Source organism: Euprymna scolopes, chromosome 39 (assembly GCF_053919585.1).
Source record: "Euprymna scolopes isolate OS-2025 chromosome 39, ASM5391958v1, whole genome shotgun sequence".
NCBI lineage: Eukaryota > Metazoa > Mollusca > Cephalopoda > Sepiida > Sepiolidae > Euprymna > Euprymna scolopes.
Window position 1 is genome coordinate 56,846,971 of NC_136520.1, and position 21,284 is coordinate 56,868,254.

Genomic DNA, 21,284 nt, shown 5'->3' on the forward strand with positions numbered 1-21,284 from the left:
GCGTTGTAACGGCTGGCTCTGTGCAGTTCTAGGAGGTCTACTCTCTTAGGCTTTGCTATTTTTTTTACACGGTGGTCACCACTTATCAAGGCCCGGAAGCCACTCAGTACAGTACGTTAGTGCGGAGATTTGATGAAGTGTTTACTTAAGGGGGCGGTTGATTAGGAATTTGTTAACGTTGGACTTGAAGACATCCAAGTTGTAGTCAGGTGGGAAGCAGGCAGACGGAACAGAGTTCCACAGGCGTGCAGTTCTAAGAAAGAAGCTTTGTTCATGGAATCCACGTTTTGATGTAGGCACAGATAAAGAGTGGGGGAAATTTTTCACAGTGGATTCAGCTAGACGGGTGTTTTTCGTGAAAGATTGGCGAGGGGGGACGAGAGATTGGAGCTCAGACGAACACCTGCCATGGAAATAACGATAAAACAAAGATAGGCTCGCAACGTCTCTTCTGTGGGAGAGAGGTTGCAGGGTAGAGAAAAGGGCATCCCCCACTAAGCCACGAAGTCTATTTTGTACGATATTTGCGCAAGGGGTGGTTTACTCGGAATCGTCTGAGGCGCCTCTGCCGAAGAATACCGACGGGGCTGCATAGGCATCGTTTGCAGGGTTTGAGTGCTCGTCCTCTGTGGTGCTTACATTTAAATCATATTTTCTGATCCTAGTGTCACATTGTTCGCGGCGAAAAAGAAATAAATACAGCATCTATCTATCTCTTTCTCTCCCATATATATATATATATATATATACGGGGGTGTGAAATAAAAATAAAATTGAGGCGAAGAGAGCTAGAGGATCAGCATTTCGCACGCCTTGTGTGTGCTTTCTCAAGACGGAGGGTCAAGGAAAATCCTTCTTAAGAATATCTGCATAAGACGGACGAAACGTCAAGCCTCTAGGTCTCTCCCTTTCCATTTTCATTTCATTCATTTTATCCATGTATATTGGATTTATTTTGGATCTAAACACTTGAAATTTTAGATGTAGGTTACTTGGACATGGATCAAACTTTTAATTTCATTTGAGTCCAAAATAATAAATGTTAAGGGGTGAACATTGAGGTCACAATTACACGCACAGCTGCCCCATACAGGGAGTATCCTTTGTCTTTCGAGTTCACCTTCTCCAAATGATTGTTACCTCAAGTCATAGCATGAAGTTGGATAATCTACTAAACTAGAGGATTTCTCGTCCTGGAAGCCAGTAATACTAAGAGACCACAAGAAAGGTATATTATAAATGATTTAAATGATAAATTGGGGGAAGGCAAAATAATATTCTTAACTTTTTTTTCTAACTCAACATTTGAGAAAAGGATATTTAATGGAATATTCGAATATCTATCTATCTATCTATCTATCTATCTAATACAAAGATCAACTGTTAGCCCCAATGTTTTTTTAGAATTCGACCGACAAATCCATTGCCAAGGTCTCTGGAAAAAATGATTGGATCATTCTACTGCTCCAGTAGATATCTCACTGCCGATGCAATCCTCTACGTGTATATGAGCCAAGTGCGTTCTGGGATTGAGTACAGCTGTCACATTTGAGCAGGAGCTGCTCGGGCCACCTTTTCCTCTGCTTGACAGTTTAAAACCGACTTTACAATCTGGTTGTTGATGCTCATTTTCTTTTCTTTGCAACCTCTTTGCCACAGAAAAGATGTTGCTAGCTTGTCTCTGCTCTATCTTTATTTTCATGGCAAGTGTTCGACTGAGCTCCAATCTATGGCCCCGTCTCGTTAATCTTTCACAAAAACACTCGTCTAGCCACGATAAAAATCACTATAAAAAATTTCTCTCTATTGGTGCTGAAACCTAAACGTGGATTCCATGATCAAAACTTTCTTTCCTAGAACTGCTAGCCTGTGGAACTCTGTTTCGCTGGTCTGCTTCACAGCTGACTACAATATTGTCGTCTAAGTCTATCGTAAACAAGTCGTTATTGAACTGTCCCCTGAAATAATCTAATTATGCGAGATTTCCACTGGTAGATTACTACGATATTGCGCAAATGACTACAGTATACAGATTAACAGTTATCCTCGAGTGGCCTCCGGGACTTGATATGTAGTTACCCCTTGGTAAAAAAAAAGTAAAATTACAACAGTTTAATATTTACTTTTTTTAATTAAATATTATGAACACGTGTTTCGGAATTTCATTACTCTCATCAGAATCTCTTGTGGTTTTGTGTGTGTTTTTTCCATAAGTTGTGGCTTGTCTTCCTAAAGCCATTATATTAATTGCAGTAATTAACAGCGTTCGTTTAATGTTGTTTCCTTAAACGGTTCTTAATTATTTCCACTGTAACTTGTTTCCTTCTTTTTCGCTTTAACGGAAACGTTATTAGTTTAAAACAATCCACACGCCGTGTTACTGAAAGTTGTAAGCAAAGAACAGCCGGATATCATATCGTTCGTTGCCCGCCATGTCTAACAATGACAGCGCGGGCGCAGACGAGATTGAACTCACTACACGAGTTTGTAGAGTAATAATAAATAAAATTAAAAAAAACTTGTCAGTAGCTGAATACTTGATGCTTTGTCAGGGCTATCAAGGGTATTTTTTTTTTTTTTATCGTGACGCCATCACTAGATGGGGTGCCTAGAGAGTCCCATCTTCCCTCGAGAGAAAGATAGGCCGCGCCTGTTTCTCAACCTGGTATTTTACCTCACAATACACACAGCACCTCGCCTTCCCAAATGGTCACCCATCTGGTACTGGCCAGGCACAACGTTGCTTAATTTTGGTGGTCTGGCGAGAACCGGTGTGTCAACGTGATTGTGCCGCATATGTCTCCACTCTTTGCACTTCTAAGGACTATCCTCCTAATTGTGTAAGGTTGGCTCTTTCCCAAGGATATGCAGCTCCTCGAAATGAAGTTCAATATTTAAAACGTTTGACACGACGTTACGTCATGACATTATTTGACTTTTTTTTTATTTTAAATTTTTTATCTAATTTTAAAATAGCAAGTTCTTGGACTCCAGGCCAAGATCACAGTGTAGTATATGTTCTGATGCTATACTTCACCATTTCTGTCCGCGGTCAGTGGAGGAGAAATCCTTCATGACAGAGACAATTATTTTGTTGTTCCTATCAATAGTGCCCCTTTTGGGGGGAGCTGGATTTTTCCCATGTTAAAAACCAACCTTGTGTCTAATTCTGCTCTCGTGGGGAGGCAAGTAAATAGGGGCGAGTTATACTTAAAAACACTGCAATTATAAGGTGATTCCTTTATATGTCTATATTATTCTAGCTGGCAGCCCGGCGTTGCCCGGTCGCTAGTACGCTTAAACATGATATTTTAATTTATGCAGATTCGTATGCATTATTATAGAACTATTCCTCTATTGATTATTATATATTACGAGGAATAATTTTCTCAGCGGACTAAAAAATGAAATAAAAATAATAAGGATAATGTCGTTTATCAAATCCCATCTGTGTTTGTTTACAATACCACGTTAACTGATATTTGGGCTTGATGATGAATACCCTGGAAATGTAATTTCTGATTAGTGTTTAGTTTTAAAATATTAAAACGAAGAAATGATTTGCGGCAATTTAAAATGGCACCTCTTCGTTTATCTTAAATTGAACTCATTCACAAGGAAAAATCAAAATAAAATAGTGAGGTACACGCGGGCTTGAACAGGGGATCATTCGATATGTCGTCGAATGCTCAACCACTGAGCTACATCTCCAGATTATGATACATCTGTTTTTTAAAAAGAAATGATTTGCTGAAATTTCATTATCTACCTTGCCGGCGTAACGTAAAATATTCCCTGTAAAAATTATTCTTTTTTTTTTATATATATATATATAAGATTATATATGAGAGAACAAAGCTATTTTTAAGATCGGATTTTTTGGATTTTCGATACTTAACGGATGAACTTCTGTACAAAACATACCTAAGGACACTGCCAGACGTATGAATTAGATTTGTGTGAAATTTGCAAAAGATAGGCTCAGCCGTTTTGGAACCTATGAGGAAGAAACACACACACGCGCGCGTGCGCGCGCGCGCACACACACACACACACAGGATCAACGAATATTCTACACCATACTTTTATTGGCATTGAAATTAGTGAAATTGCACATTTTTTAATCAAATCGATTGATGGCCTGCTGCAGTTAGTGCAACCTCTATCTCACAGAAGAGATGTTGCGAGTTTGTCTCTGCTTTATCGTTATTTTCATTGAACGTGTTCGACTGAGCTTCAATCTATGGTCCCCCCTCGCTAAACTTTCACAAGAAACACTAGACTAGCTGAAAACATTATCAATAATTTTCCCCACTCTTTATCTGTGCCTAAACCTAAACATAGATTCCATGGTCAAAGCGTCCTTCTTAGAACTGCACGCCTGTGGAATTGTCTTCCGTTTTCCTGCTTTCCAGCTGTCTATAATATGGTTATCTTCAAGTCCAACGTGAACAAGTTTCTGATGAGCCGTTCCACTTAAGTTAACAAATTTACCGAACTTCCATTACTATTGATTACTATATTGTCCTTTTGACTACTCTACACTCTTTAACCCTTATCCTTGAGTGGCCAATCGGCCTTGATAAGTGGTGACGCCTATGTAAAAAAAAAAAAAAAAAAGATTCGCATGCTTCCTCGCAGTGGCTTAATCCACAATACATTGTAGTATACATTGCAGCTGCTGGACAGAGAAACAACGGCCGAATGAGCAGAGAAAGACTAGCTAAATTTCAGAGTTTTCTTTTTTCTCTTAGATCAGTGGGTCACCAAGACTTGAGAGTCTACAGGGTGGTCAAAAAGTCAGGTAACGTGTTAAAGGTAGAAAAAACAATATGATCCATTATAATCTTATATAGGGATCTTACCCCTCCTGATTTCTGGTTTTGGGGCTATGTAAAGGATAGCGTTTATGGCAAGAAGCCTGATACAATAGCGTCTTTAAAGTTATTTATTGAAGAGGAGATTGCGATGTTACCTGACTTTTTGACCACCCTGTAGTTGACCCTATTATTTAACCCAAATGTTGAGAATCTATACTTTTCTAAAACAATATATACATATACACATACATATATATGTATATGTATATATAGACAACACATGTATATGCATGTGTAACCTCAAATCGAGAAAGCAAACAGAAACTCCGGACAATGGAAAATTGTTATTTAAATGTAATTTTAGAACATTAACGCAACACATATACAACAGGAATACAATGGACTACTTAATATTTAGTAGCATAGACCTTCTGCAATTTGACAGACTGCAGTCTTTACATAACACAAATGCGTGTACATATATACATATATAAACACATATAAATACATATATACACACATATGTTTATTGGGAAATATGTTTCTTTAATTACATTTCACCTTTAATTTATGAATCTTTTATGAAGCTCGATGCAACTACAGAGCATATACAAAGAAATGACAAATATATATACACATAAATGTGTTTATATATATATATATATATATATATATATATATATACAGAAATGTGCGTATATATATATATATATACAGAAATGTGCGTATATATATATACAGAAATGTGCATATATATATATACACACACACAAATGTGCGTATGTATATATATATATGTCAATATACAGTCGCGCCAAAAAGAAAGTCCGCATTTGTCATTTTTTTTTTCAAAAACCGCAAATTTAAGCTAAATTGAATGTAACTGTTTAAACTACCTATACTTCATTCGATTCGCCTTTTATTCCTCTATAATTTTACCTGTTCATATTTGACTCTCAGTTGATATATCCTAGTGTTCACTTCAATTAACAAAAATAACCTCCAATCCAGAAAGCAAAAAGAAACAATGGACAATGGAAAATTGTTATTTAAATGTAACTTTAGAACATTAATGCAATACAGATACAACAGAAACACAATGAACTACTTAATATTTAGTAGCATAGGCCTTCTGCAATGTGAAAGCTTGCAATCTTTTGGGCCTTCCTTGAATTAGTCTGCGGCAATACTCCGGATAAAGGGCATCCCACTTCTTTTTAATTTTTGTCTAAAGTTCTTCCAGATGTGAAATTTTATCATTGCGTAGATCATTGATGTAATGCCATACGTTTTCGATAGGACTGAGGTCTGGAGATTGTACAAGCTAATCCAAACACGGAATATCATTCTCTTCCAGGAACCTTTTGGCATTGCCAGCTGTGTGAATGGGAGCATTATCCTGCATGAAGATGGGATTATCATCCAAATTCCGGCGAAAGTAGGATAGAAAATGCTTAGTAAACATATTAATGTCTTTGCTCGAATTAATTCGATCTTGCAATTCCACACCAAAACAGAACCTTCACCAGATTGCAGCATTGAAACTGTGCACCTGGGATTAAATTATTCGTCCTTTTTTTTTTTTTTTGACGGACGTACTGCCTACCATCACTGCCTTGCCTATTGAACTTGCTCTCGTCGGTAAAAATCACTTTCAACGAATATGAAGAGTCATGATCTTCATTGTATCTGACGAAGTCCAGGCGGCGCTTTCTGTTCTTTACAGAAATCATTGGCTTGCGTCTTGCAACACGGCCGTGTAAATTAAATTATTTCAATCTGTTCTTAACTGTAGAAAGAGAGCAGTTTTTAACAAGATTACACTGTTGTTGGATTTAGGGAGCTGTTTCAAATCTGTCTGCGGATCTTAATAGCATTGTCTTCCCTGTAAGAAGTAACTCTAGGACAACCAGATTTAGAGGCATCACAAACAGTGCCGATGTTTTTGATGATTTTACACAGTCATTCGTACTATTTTCTCATCACATTTCAATCTGTGTTCGATTTCTCGATTCTGACGATCACAAAGAGAAAGTCGAGGCATATGGGCTAAATGTTATGTTGTAGAACCTGGAACAACAACACTTACTATTAGAAATGCTTTGTTGCATAAAAGGTCGAAAAGCTAATTTAAAGCTCATTTGTTTTTGCAGATCCCCCCCCCTTTTTGATTTGAAGTTAAAACAAGCCTCTTTATATTTGACAACTTCTTATATGTCTGGGTTTCTTGCCTCTAAGTGAGTTACATATCATTTGTTAATTATTTGGTGAAAAAGTAAATGCACAGCAAGTGAATGTTACCAAAGGCAAGCTAAGGAACGCTTATATATACATGGATAAGAAATGATTTCTTGTATTAAAGACAGTGCACACGCGTAAGTAAAGCAAAGAGTTTTCCTGTTAATGTAAAAATTGTAAATGTCGGGTGACGAAACTTAAAGATTGCGTATCAAAAAAATGCTAAATGTGCCAATAGAATCCCCTTGCCAATAGAATCCCCTTGCTAAATCACCGCTAAAAAAATTGTCCGCGTCCATCAACTCACAAAAACCGAACCGGAAACTCGAAAACAAAATGAAACGAAAATTATTTATTTATTATTATTTTTATTTTTTATTTTTGGCTGCACTTTTTATTTATTTATTTATTTATTTTTAGTTAAGGAACGTATTTACCAGAAAAGCTGTATTTCCCTGTAATTATTTTAGTAAGAACGAATTGCTATTTCGTTATCTTTCTTACAAAAATTAAATTGTTAATTCTTTTATTTTTTCTATGCGTTCCAAGGAACATATAGCTAAATCCATCGCAGTCCATTAAGTTCAAATAAAGACTGTTTGAAAAAAAAACTTATATAAAAAAAAGGTTCATTCGATACGGTTTTGACCATCCGTAGATGTCTGACGTCACTTCCGTCAAATGTCTTTGTAAACAAAGGAAGGTCAATCTACACCATTATCATTATTTTAGTAAGAACGAATAACTATTTCGGTCAACATTACCCCTGTTCACGTATATGGATCGAAAATGTAATGTTTAAGAAAGATAACGAAATAGTCGTTCGTTCTTACTAAAATAATAACAGAAGAAACAAATTTTTCTAGTAAACGCGTACCTGAACTAAAATAAAAATAAATAAATAAATAAATAAATAAATTTCGTTTTTGAGTTTCCGGTTCGTTCTTTAAGTTTGATGTACACGGACGATTGTTTTAGCGATGATTTGGCCTGGGTATTCCGATAGTCAAATTTAACAAAAATTGCGTTTAAAAACAAAAAACGACCCCCCCCCCCCAAAAAAAAAAATCGTTTGAGCAAAACCTTTGTAAATGTCAGGTGACGAAAATTAAACAAATATGAGGGGGCGGAGTATTGCTCGTACATGTGGAGGAGGGTGGTTACTGCTACTCGTACTCGTGTGTGTATGTGGGGGGGGGGATACTGCTCGTACGCGTGCAGTAAAAAATTAAATAATGGATTACATATCACTCTTCAAAATTTTAAAAAGGAATTTGGTTTAGTAGCTTTATATACTGTCGCACAAAAGCACGAGTTATTAAAACTGGCTTAAACATACTTTAGAAATATTTATGCATTAAAGATTTTGCGCTTGTTAAGATGGAGTCGACAGAGCAATTAAGGCGATTGTTGGAAGAGAGGTGACAGATCGATTTTTTTTTTTAAACAAAAGCAGTATTACTTAATTGTCATGTCGAAAACAGTAATATATTAATCCATCGAGTAGAGCAACTGTTATTGTGTTTTTAGTACAAAAAAAGAAAGAAAAAACCGGGGTTGTATTACTGTACACATAGATTCCAAAAAGTTGTCAAAAAACATATACATAACAAATAAATGTTACTTTTACTGATAAGTTACTTTTCTACCTAACTGGATATGTTTTAGTGTTTTTATTTAATGTAACATGTTTATTCGGTATACAGTGTTTACCGATGTATTAGAAAGTTAAAAATGGCGCCCGGCTCTCTCTTTGACACGGTAAGTTTGGGAAAAGGTGTTAAAAATAAAAAAATTTAAAAAATAGACAAAATAGTGTTAGAAAGTCGCTCAATTATGTTACCGTTACATAGGCTGACATATATATTGGGTTGTTCGATGTCTATATATACACTTTTAAAATTGCGTTAAAATAAATATGTACATCTTTTTAACGCATTTTTAAAAGTGTATATATAGACATCGAACAACCCAACCTTCCCATACGCACACATATATTTGTCCTTCCCGACATGGGTAGGATTCAAGAACTGTCTTTTTCGCACGATCTATGACATTTTCTTTCTTGCATTTTTACTTAATATCCTGAAGATGTCCTATGAAATAAGGACGAAACGTTGATTATTTTAATAATTTCATTCGGTTTTTCTATTTTTCTCAAAACATAACGTCAACCACCGCTGATATTTTTACATTTCTTATACATATATATATATATATATATATATATATATATATATATATATATATATATATATATATGCCACAAATGTGGCCTGCTAGGGCACTATATATACAATATATACAAATGTAAGAAACTTTGGGCATGTTTTATTGGTTTGAAAATATAGTTTCTTTTTTACCAATTGTCATAAAATTTTAACCATAGAATAGTATTATAATCTTCAAAAAGCCTGCAAATTTTCATGTAATTTCGTCCAATAGAACCAAAAATATATGAGCATTTCAATTTGCCTACCAGTATATATATATATATATATATATATATATATATATATAATTGTAGTCATCGACATACAGCCCTGTTTCGTTGTATCACAACTCATCAGTGCCGCTAGACTAGCACCTCTCCTAAGCCAAGGATCGAACCTAGAACCATCGAGTTGATAGCAGTTCCACCGACCGACTCCCTGCAGCGGTGCCCGCAAATAACCTCGCCAAATGTCTATTTTAAACAAACATTCGTCCACCACTTTTATAGTGCTCAAACCGCTTATTTATAAACGAACAGCGAGCCTCGCATTTTTCAGCGAATTACGTAGCGGGTGAGATTATTTACGTCAGTGTTCTACCCAAACAGTGGGGGGTGCCTAAGATATTTTGTAACCACCGTTTTTGACAATTTCATAAATTCCAAATCTTAGCGTCTATTGATCAGAATTTAACAAAAAAAATAGGCTCGTTGGAAAGCTAATGACCTAATTAGTGTACCTATTTACAATGCCTCCCCACGGGACAGAGTTAGACACCAGGGTCATTTTTTAACGTGGAGAAAAGGTACAAAAATAAAAAATTGTCTCAGTCGTGAAGGACTGCTCCTCCGCTGAGCACAAGAAATGGAAGAGGCTATGTGCCATTTTCCCTTACAGTCACACATTAAGGGATCGTCCATTGTTGCCACATTTTTACCGTCATAAAATGTTTCAATCATAGTCATTTGTTTTCGTAGTTTGGCATATGAATTACAAAATATCTGATATATCCCCCAAACCACTGGTCTTGATGGAGGAGAGACTAAACCTTGCTGCTATGGTTTCAAATGATCTGAAATAACAGCAAGGGAAGACTTGATTCCAAATATTTCTCATATGTTACATCTCCCTTATTTGGTTAAATTTCACAGTGTATAAAGATTATTTTATACTGGAGATATTCATAATCGTAGTCTATTTCCAAAAGAGGGGAGATATTACATATGAGAAATATTTGGAATCAAGATTCCCCTTGCTGTTATTTCACATCATTTATAACGGTAGCAGCAATTTTTAGTCTCACCACCATTAAGGCCGGAGGTTTTGGGGAAACACACACACACACACACACACACACACACGCACATACATATATATATATATATATATATATATATATATATATATATATGAACCCAGGAAACTTCGTCCCCGGAAACGCGTCCCCGGAAAATTCGTCCGTTTTTGCTCGGTAGGAAAACTGGTCTATTATTGAATAAATATCGATGGAAAACACATTTTATGACCGTTCTTGAAGGAGATGTTGTTTTTAAAAAGAATACGCATCCCTCGTGGGATGTGTACTTTTTAAAAAATATTTTTCCTTGTTTAATGTTGTTATTTAAATATAAAATTGACTTTTCCAAGTGTACGTTTCTACCTAGCTTTGTAAGTTTTTAGTGGTTCAACTTATTTTAAAGTGTTTTTTTAGTTAAAAAAACAAAAGAAAACAAGTAATGTCCAGTGTTTGTTTTGAACAAAAAATGTCCGACATGAGAGGATCACGTCTTAGGAGTCTCAATAATCGCTCAAAAATAGAAAATTAAAGAAAATATAAAGGTAGATATAGTTTTGAAACGACCCCCACTTCCAAAAAAGGAAATTAATTTGTATATTCTTTAGGTAATGTCGAAGCTCACTGCTCGGATTACGTTTATATTTTTTTTAAACAAGAGTAAACAAGTAACAATACTTTTTAAAAAATATTCTGGAGGTGCGTAGTCGCCTTTAAAAAATATCTACTTTAAGAACGGTTATAAAATGTGTTTTCAATCGATATTTATTCAATAAACCGGGCGCCATATATATATATATATATATATATATATATATATATATATATATATATATATATACAATAAATTCCACAGCCAAACAACGTCGCAGCCAACAAGAGTCATGACAGTCTAAGATTCGAGTTTCGCCCTCATTTGGGCTCATCAGTTAGACACATGCGAGCTCAGGATTCGAAACCCGAGCCTCTTGTGTTCGGGTGTGTCTAACCCGAGCCTTTGAGTTCGGATACATCTAACTGATGAGCCCAAATGAGAACGAAACTCGAGTTTTGGATTTCCGGTTCGTTGACTGTCATGGCTCTTGTGGGCTGCGCCGTTGTTTGGCTGTAGAATTTAATATATATAATCTTTCACATTCTGAATATATATATGTGTGTGTGTGTGTGTGTGTGTGTGTGTGTGTGTGTGTGTGTGTGTGTGTGTGTGTGTGTGTGTGTGTGTGTGTGCGTGCGTGTGTGTGTGTGTGTGTGTGTGTGTGTGTAATATGAAGCTGAACGTCTGCGTGTGTGTCTGGTCACGAATAGGCTCCTATATGGTTGACTATTATAGAAAACTGATCACATATAATGATAGAAGATGTATCGAGACACAGGTATGGGTATGTTTGATCTGGCAGAACGGTGGTTCATTAAAATTGTGGTGTCTTTCTACGCGCCTGGTCCACAAAGTATGGAAATAAAAAATTTAAAAATTAAAAAAAAAACGTTTACAAGCGTTTTTGATATAGATGTACATAATAATACTTTGATAAGTATGTTTTAACTTAAATAGGGATGGTATAATAAAATTGTCTGCGTTCGCGCCTGCCCTCCAAAGAATAGAAATAGGCACAAACTTTAATAAAGACTTTTCATATCTATCTGCGTAAGTATACTTTGATAATTATGTTTCAGTTTGAAGAAATATGGTACAATAAAATTATAGGGTGTTCGTTCGCACCTGACCTCCATGGAATGGAAATATGTCACAAAGTTTAACAAGGTTTTTTAATATAGATCCACAGAATATTGTGATAAGTGTTTCAGTGTGAACAGGTATGGTATAATAAATTATGGGGTTTATTTTTTTATTTTTACTTTCATATTTTGTTTTGGTTTTGATACCCCCAAATTCGAAGCTATCTCTTTACAACCCTTCATTTTCATAACCTATCATACTTTCATAAATCAGAGTCCATTTTCTGTAGGCTGTTTTTGAACCCAGTCAACGACGGGTACTTTTGCTAGTATATATATATATATATATATATATATATATATATATATATATATATATATATATATATATAAAGATTTGAAATGGCAATTAGTTAGAGCATGGAAATGTAATGTAGTTAAGGTGAGTCCCATTGTAATCGCTTCGTTTCGACCCATAACAAAAAGCCACCACGAAACGTTCTAAATATGTCGCTGAAGACGAGAACAATATTTCGAAAACATTCAACTAGTACAAACAAATGTGGGTTCGTTTTACAATCGACATAAATGTTACCGTGACCTTTATTGGGCGGGTTTCTACCACCATTTAGTTTTACTTTCTTTTATTGTTTAGTCATTGGCGAGACTTTAAAAGATGTAAGAAAGATCGCGGCCATTTTTTTTTTCTTCTCACGTAACGCTTGTCACTACTTGCTTTTCGAGCCGCATAAACATTAAAAAATAAATAAAAACACAAAAAAAAAAAAAACGCTGATTTAGCTAGGTCGAAAGGTAACTTCTCTCGGGTTTGTATTACTGTACACGTAGATTCGAAAAAGTTGTCAAAAAACAAATATATAACAAATAAATGTTATCAAAGGCAAGATAAGTTACTTCTCTACCAAACTGGATATAATTCACGTGTTTTTATTCAATTTAACATGTTTATTCAGCTCGAAAAACATACAGTGCTTACCGATGTATTGGAAAATTCAAGATGGCGTTTGATTCTCTCTTTAACACGGTAAGTTTGGGAAAAGGTGTTATAAATACAAAACCCAGATAAAATACTGTTAAAAACTCGCTCAATATATGTTACCGTGACATAGGTTGACAGGTAATCTCCAAAAATACCATTAGGGCTTACAACATGGCCGCCAGAAGAGTCACGTGATCCGGTAGGTGTATCAGAATTTTAGGCGGAATTTTTTACACCCCCAACAAAAAACTGCGAATAAAATATATAAAACTCGTAATTTCTGTTTTTAAAGTGGGTTGTCAATTTTCTTTATGAAATATAATTCCAAAATAAACTATTACAGTCGTTTAAAACATAATAGAAGTATTATTTTTTATTTTTTAAAAACAATGTTTACAAAATGTCTACGAACGTGCGTAGACATTTTGTAAACATTTGTTATATATTTGTTTTTTGACAACTTTTTCGAATCTATGTGTACAGTAATACAAACCCAATATTTCCTCTGAATAAACATGTTAAATTGAATAAAAACACGTGAATTATATCCAGTTTGGTAGAGAAGTAACTTATCTTGCCTTTGATAACATTTATTTGTTATATATTTGTTTTTTGACAACTTTTTCGAATCTATGTGTACAGTAATACAAACCCCTTCTCTCACTTTTGCTTACATTTATTTGTTATATGTTTGTTTTTTAAAACCCTTTTTCGTACCAATGTGTCTATGTATGTGAATTAATGGCGGAGAACTAATAGGCAGCCATAGTTTTGTAGGTTTCCGACTACTTTTGCTTGTATTTGAAAGATTAAAGCCTAAAGTTAATTTCTAAAAGGGAGAAAAAGATGAGAAGTAAAGTAAAGACCTAAGATATTGAATTAAAATAAATCACCTTGTTTGTATTTAAAAAAAAAAAAAAGCTTTATTAGCCCCTAAAAGCGAGAGATTCTGTCTTCCACAATCATAACAAACGAAAAGTGGTTTAGCATGAGTTCTGCAGAAAACCAAAATGGCAGAAACTCAAAAAGCTATCTGAAAATGATGTCGTGTGATTGAAGGGACGAAGGGGTGCAAAACTGAGTGGTTGCCTTTCTACCCCCGCCCCAACCGTACATCTGTACATCTGTACATTCCTATCGTGAACGTTCGAATAATTTTTTTCCATTTTTTAATTTAATTATTTTCGTAGACACCCAAATCGACAGAGATTAGACTATTTCTGTAATGATCCTGCCCCTGTGGATTTTGCGGTGGGTGTAAAGTTCTGTGCAGTTCTAGGAGGTTCACTCTCCCAGGCTTTGCCTTCTTTTTTGAGAAGGGATTAGTTTATTGCTAATCATCTGAGGCGCTGTCACCGAGGAATACCGATGGGGCTGCCCAGACACTTTTAGCAGGTCAGAGTGCCCCTCCCCAGAGTGGGGAGCTGACTTCTCATTCCTACTTTCCAACCCTGGTGTCACAGTTCTTGCAGTAGGAGAGAATTAAATACCTTATTTTTGTGTTCCTGCTTTTAATTTTTAATTTATTTCTCAAGATTATATAAAAATTGTGTAACGCTGAAGATTACACGTTCATTCATGCAAGGAAAATATTAGAATCTTACATATAAAAATTACGCTTAAAAAGGTAATCTTTAAAAAAGAGGAAATATTGGGTTTGTATTACTGTACACATAGATTCGAAAAAATTGTCAAAAAACAAATATATAACAAATAAAGGTTATCACAGGCAAGATAAGTTACTTCTCTACCAAACTGGATATAATTTACGTGTTTTTATTCAATTGAACATGTTTATTCAGCTCGAAAAACATGAAGTGTGTACCGATGTATTGGAAAATTCAAAATGGCGGCCGACTCTCTCTTAAACACGGTAAGTTCGGGAAAAGGTGTTATAAATAATAAACTAGACAAAATACTGTTAGAAATTCGCTCAATATATATTACCGTGACATAGGTTGACATATATTCGGTGTTTTTTAATAGTATTTTGTCTAGTTTATTATTTATAACACCTTTTCCCGAACTTATCGTGTTTAAGAGAGAGTCGGCCGCCATTTTGAATTGTTAATACATCGATAAACACTGCATGTTTTTCAAGCTGAATAAATATGTTACATTGAATAAAAACACAAAAAATATATCCAGTTTGGTAGACAAGTAACTTATCTTGCCTTTGATAACATTTATTTGTTATATATTTGTTTTTTGACAACTTTTTCGAATCTATGTGTACAGTAATACAAACCCGAAATATTTTTGCAGTTATAATTTTTTGTGTGAAAATATTAAATAAACAATGCTTAACCCAATGAGAATTTCGTTAGTTTGAGAAATTCATTTTTCATAAAGTCTGGGTTTTTTTTTTTAAGCAAACAAAATAAATAACTCAAATTTTAAGCAAGAAGCAAAATAAATAAATAAATAGATAAATAAATAAAACTATTAAGCGTATTTTGTTTCCTGTGGTCGTATCTTACATATGCATAAGTCACCCACCATTTTGGTCGCCATGTTGTCTATGTTTCAACACAAGACCTACAGTTATCAACTTTCCCGGAAATACAGTTGGAAAATTAGACAGAAAAAAAATTATTTAGCTTGAAGTAATCATTTTGTAGTAAGAGAAAAACAGAGGGTTGCTTTACAAAACACACTGGTACGAGAAAATTGGGTTTGTTTTACTATAAACATGGATTAGAAAAAGTTGTCACAAAACAAATATATAACAAATAAACGTTATCAAGGACAAGATAAGTTACTTTCCTACCTAACTGGATAAGTTTTTAGTGTTTTTATTTAATGTAAAATGTTTATTCAGTTCGAAAAGCATACAGTGTTTACTGATGTATTGGAAAATTGAAAATGGCGCCCGACTCTCTGTTTGACACGGTAAATTTGAGAAAATGAATTATAAATAAAAATAAAACTAGACAAAATACTGTTAGAAACTCGCTTAATATATGTTACCGTAACATAGGCTGAGATATATTTGGTGGCTTTCTAACAGTATTTTACACATTTTAAAAAATTTTTAACTCTTTTTCCCAAACTTACCGTGTCGAAGAGAAAGTCGGGCGCCATTTTCAATTTTCCAATACATCGGTAAACACTTTATGTTTTTCGAGCTGAATAAACATGTTACCTTAGTTATCAAAAAACAAATATATAACAAATAAATGTTATCAAAGGCAAGATAAGTTACTTTTCTACCTAACTAGATATATTTTTCGTGTTTTTATTTAATGTAACATGTTTATTCAACTCGAAAAACATACAGTGTTTACCAATGTACTGGAAAATTCAAAATGGCGCCTCACTCCATCTTTAACACGGTAAGTTTGGGAAAAGGTGGTATAAATAAAAAAATTAGACAAAATACTATTAAAAACCCGCCGAATATGTCAACCTATGTCACGGTAACGTATATTGAGCGAGTTTTAACAGTATTTTATCCAGTTTTTTATTCATAACACCTTTTCCCAAACTTACCGTGTTAAAGAGAGAGTCAGACGCCATTTTGAATTTTCCAATACATTAGTAAACACTGTATGGTTTTCGTGCTGAATAAACATGTTGCATTGAATAAAAACACGAAAAATATATCCAGTTAGGTAGAAAAGTAACTTATCTTGCCTTTGATAACATTTATTTGTTATATATTTATTTTTTAACTACTTTTTCGAATCTATGTGTACAGTAGTACAAACCCAAAACTTTTCCTGCTAATATGAAAGTTAAATCTGTTATCGACGATAATCTGCAGAAATTTTTTTTTTTGCAAAGGAATTATTTTTATGGCAGTGGGGAAAGTTCGTTCAGGTCCGCCGAAATAAATAAATGTTATCAAAGGCAAAACAAGTTACTCTTCTAGAAATCTGGAAAATTTTTAGTGGTTTTAACCATGAAAATGGCCGCGAATTGACCCATAAATATTTAAAATTTCGAGAATGACTTAAAAACTAAACAAAATACAGCGCTTCTACACTATTGGGACGAGATTTTGGAGTTGATAAATGGAGTTTTCAGATAAAATTTTTTTTAAAAAAACGGGAAATATTTACGACGTGCCCCAGCATATTATAAATACCCCAACCTCCCCACGTTCAGAACGGTTTTCGGAATAAACACCCCCCAACCTCGAAAGCCGTTCTTAACATGTGGAGTTTGGGTGGTGTTTATATCGAAAGCCATTCTTAACATGGTGTGGTTGTGGTTGTTTATACTAGGCTGGGGCAGGTCGTAAAAAATACAAAAAAAAATATGATTTAAACTGATTTTTGGGTTTGTTTTACTATACACATAGATTTGAAAAAGTTGTCAAAAACAAATATATAACAAATAAATGTTATCAAAGGCAAGATAAGTTACTTTTCTATCTAACTGGATAATTTTTTAGTGTTTTTTATTTAATGTAACATGTTTATTCAGCTCGAAAAATACACAGCGTTTATCGATGTATTGGAAAATTTAAAATGGCGCCGAACTCTCTGTTGAACACGGTAAGTTTGGGAAAATGAGTTAAAAAAATTAAAAAAATAGACAAAATACTGTTAGAAACTCGCTCAATATGTTACCGGGACATAAGCTGACATATATTTTGTAGGGTTTCTAATAGTATTCTGTATAGGATTTTTATTTAGTTTTTAGTTTTAACTCATTTTCCCAAACTTGCCGTGTTCAACAGAGAGTCTAGCGCCATTTTATATTTTCCAATACATCGGTAAACACTGTATGTTTTTCGAGCTGAATAAACATGTTACATTAAATAAAAACACTAAAAAGGTATCAATTAGGTAGAAAAGTAGCTTATCTTGCCTTTGATTACATTTATTTGTTATATATTTGTTTTTTGACAACTTTTTCGAATCTATGTGTACAGTAATACAAACTCAACCCCCGAATTATTAAAAACAACAACAAAAAAAAACAACTTTAATCGTGTCGCCATCTTGTATGAATCGAAACTGAAAATTACCTCTCTTTCGAACTCTCCTGTGTCTTACGATCGTTTTCACCAAATTCTATTTTTTATTTTCTCTAATAAATAACTTTCTATCTCATCGATTTTCGTAATTTTAGGGGGTTTGTATTACTGTACACATAGATTCGAAAAATTGTCAAAAAACAAACCTACCGATGTATTGGAAAATTCTAAATGGCGCCCAACTATCTCTTTAACACAGTAAGTTTGGGAAAAGGTGGTATAAATAATAAACTAGACAAAATACTATTAAAACCCCACCGAATATATGTCAACCTATGTCACGGTAACATATATTGAGCGAGTTTCTAACAGTATTTTGTCTAGTTTTATATTTATAGCACCTTTTCCCAAACTTACCGTGTTAAAGAGAGAGTCGGGTGCCATTTTGAATTTTCCAATACATCGGTAAACACAGTATGTTTTTCGAGCTAAATAAACATGTTACATTAAATAAAAACACTGAAAACATATCCAGTTAGGTAGAAAAGTAACTTATCTTGCCTTTGATAACATTTATTTGTTATTTTATTTATTTATTTTTTTACAACTTTTTCGAATCTATGTGTACAGTAATACAAACCCATTTTAGGATATAATGATCTTTAAAAAATATGAGGGATCCGTAGACACCATTGTTTTCATGTGAAATTCAATATTACGATTTCTAAAATTTCGTCCCAATAGTGTAGAACTAGAAGCGCAAGGGCAGATAACCACCCAATAAATTGTACCATGTTACTGTGATATTTATTGTGTGGGTTTCTAGCAATATTTTGTTTTGTTTTTACTTTCTTTATTTTTACGTCATTACCGAAACTTCAAATATTTCAGTCATAATTAGCGGTCATTTTTTCTTGTTCTCACCAAACGCCCGATACTATTTGTTTTTTTCAGACCAAATAAACGTTTTAATGTAAGTAAAAACGCTAAAAGTTTATCCGGCTAGGTAGAAAAGTATTACTGTACACATAGATTCGAAAAAGTTGTGAAAAAACAAATATATAACAAATAAATGTTATCAAAGGCAAGATAAGTTACTTTTTTACCAAACTGGATATATTTCTCATTTTTTTATTTAATTTAACATATTTATTCAGCTCGAAAAGCATACCGTGTTCACCGATGTATTGGAAAATTCAAAATGGCGCCCGACTCTCTCTTTTACACGGTAAGTTCGGGAAAAGGTGTTATAAATAATAAACTAGACAAAATACTGTTAGAAATTCGCTCAATATATGTTACCGTGACATAACTCGACATATATTCGGTGTTTTTTAATAGTATTTTGTCTAGTTTATTATTTATAACACCTTTTCCCAAACTTACCGTGTTAAAGAGAGAGTCGGGTGCCATTTTGAATTTTCCAATACATCGGTAAACACTGCATGTTTTTCGAGCTGAATAAACATGTTACATTGAATAAAAACACAAAAAATATATCCAGTTTGGTAGAAAAGTAACTTATCTTGCCTTTGATAACATTTATTTGTTATATATTTGTTTTTTGACAACTTTTTCGAATCTATGTGTACAGTAATACAAACGCGTAACTTATAGGTGCTTGTTAAGATAGAGTCGACAAATCGATTTTTTTTTTTTTAATATGTTGTTTTAAGCAAAAATCAATATTACTTAATTGCCATACCGGAAATAGTACTATATCCAAAAATTATGAAAAATCATCGGTGCTTGTTAAGATAGAGTCGACAAATTGATTTATTTTTTAATATGTCGTTTTAAACAAAAACAATGTAACACGTACTTAATTGCCATGTCGAAAATAGTAACATATCTAAAAATTATGAAAATTTATTGAGTAGAAAGTTATTTATAGTTGAAAGTATTTTTTTACTGGAAATTGGGGAAAATTGCATTTTTCTTAGACGTTATAAAGTAGACTGAAGAGGGGGGGGACTCGTAACGAATATTTTAGAATACTTATTTATGGCGTGTAATATTTATTGCCTATAGCGATATACTTTATTTTAATAAAAACAAAATATAAGTTGTTCAACTCGATGAATTTTCGTAATTTTAGGATATACTACTCTTTTCGACATGAATATTAAGTATGTGATATTGTTTTTGCTTAAAGCGGCATATTAAAAAAAATCAATTTGTCGACTCCATCTTAACAAGCACCAATTTCCTTTATTTAGCGGGAAATAAAAAAAAAAGGAGGGGGGGCATTTAAAAATGAGAGAATATATTAAGACATATCTTACCTTTTACGACCCAAACGTAGAGGCATCCAAACGTTAATCGTAACCACAGCGTCATGGTCTGTGGTGTTGAGAAAGGTCCGTTAGTTATGACGGGCCTGGTTTGTTTTTCAAGCCCGGAATGAAAAATTGACAATGGCCGTGGGAAAAAAGATACGGCCTTTTTTATTTGTTTTGTTTTGTTTTGTTTATTTTAGACGGTGATTTGTTTGTTTGTATTTAGAGGCTAGGACTTTTATTTTGTTTGTTTGTTTATTTTTTGTTTTGTTTTTTACACGTGATCAAGTTTGTATATAATCGAATGCAAAAGTCATGGTGTATTGCTTTGCAATGTTTGTTTTCTTCAGAGTTTTTTTTTTTTTGTTTTGTTTTGTTTATTGCTTTTTTTTTCCAAATAGATCCTCGAGAGCAAGTTATGACCGCGCGCACACGCAAACTGTGATCAACTTTTTTAAAACACAAGCAGTAGACCTGAGAAAGGCGTGATGTCGCTCTAAAAAGAAAGAAAGAAAGAAAATGAATAATCAAAACGATTTAAAACAAGTACTTGTTTTCTTGACAAAATAAAACAAACAAATAATGTTTGAAATTTATAATAAATAAATAAATAAATCGCCGAGAGCTAGTTATAATATAATGACACACACCAACAAAAAAAAAAAAATAAAATAAGCTACTTTCTTGCGGGGTGGGGAAAGAAATAAATAAGTTTAAAATATAAGTAGCAGTTTTGAGCTGAGAGTTGATGAGGTGAGGGGGGAGGGGCGTGGTGGAAGGGACCGCCTTCTGGATAGAAAGAAAGAAAGAATGATAAATAGATAGGGCACCGTAGC

The 21,284-nt window shown here is 33.8% G+C and overlaps 1 protein-coding gene across 2 annotated transcripts in view; it reads right to left on the reverse strand.

Moving 5' to 3' along the window:
• LOC145263784 (uncharacterized) overlaps positions 1 to 21,284 on the reverse strand; it is a 240,951-nt gene that overhangs the window by 185,046 nt on the left and 34,621 nt on the right. The window contains exon 1 of one of the 2 annotated variants that reach the window (XM_080120839.1): positions 20,455 to 20,641. In XM_080120839.1, the coding sequence (XP_079976965.1) occupies positions 20,455 to 20,509 (55 nt within the window). In that variant the 5' untranslated portion in view covers positions 20,510 to 20,641. Of the gene's footprint in view, positions 1 to 20,454; positions 20,945 to 21,284 lie in introns of those variants that run through there. The other variant, XM_080120838.1, reaches the window with a different exon arrangement.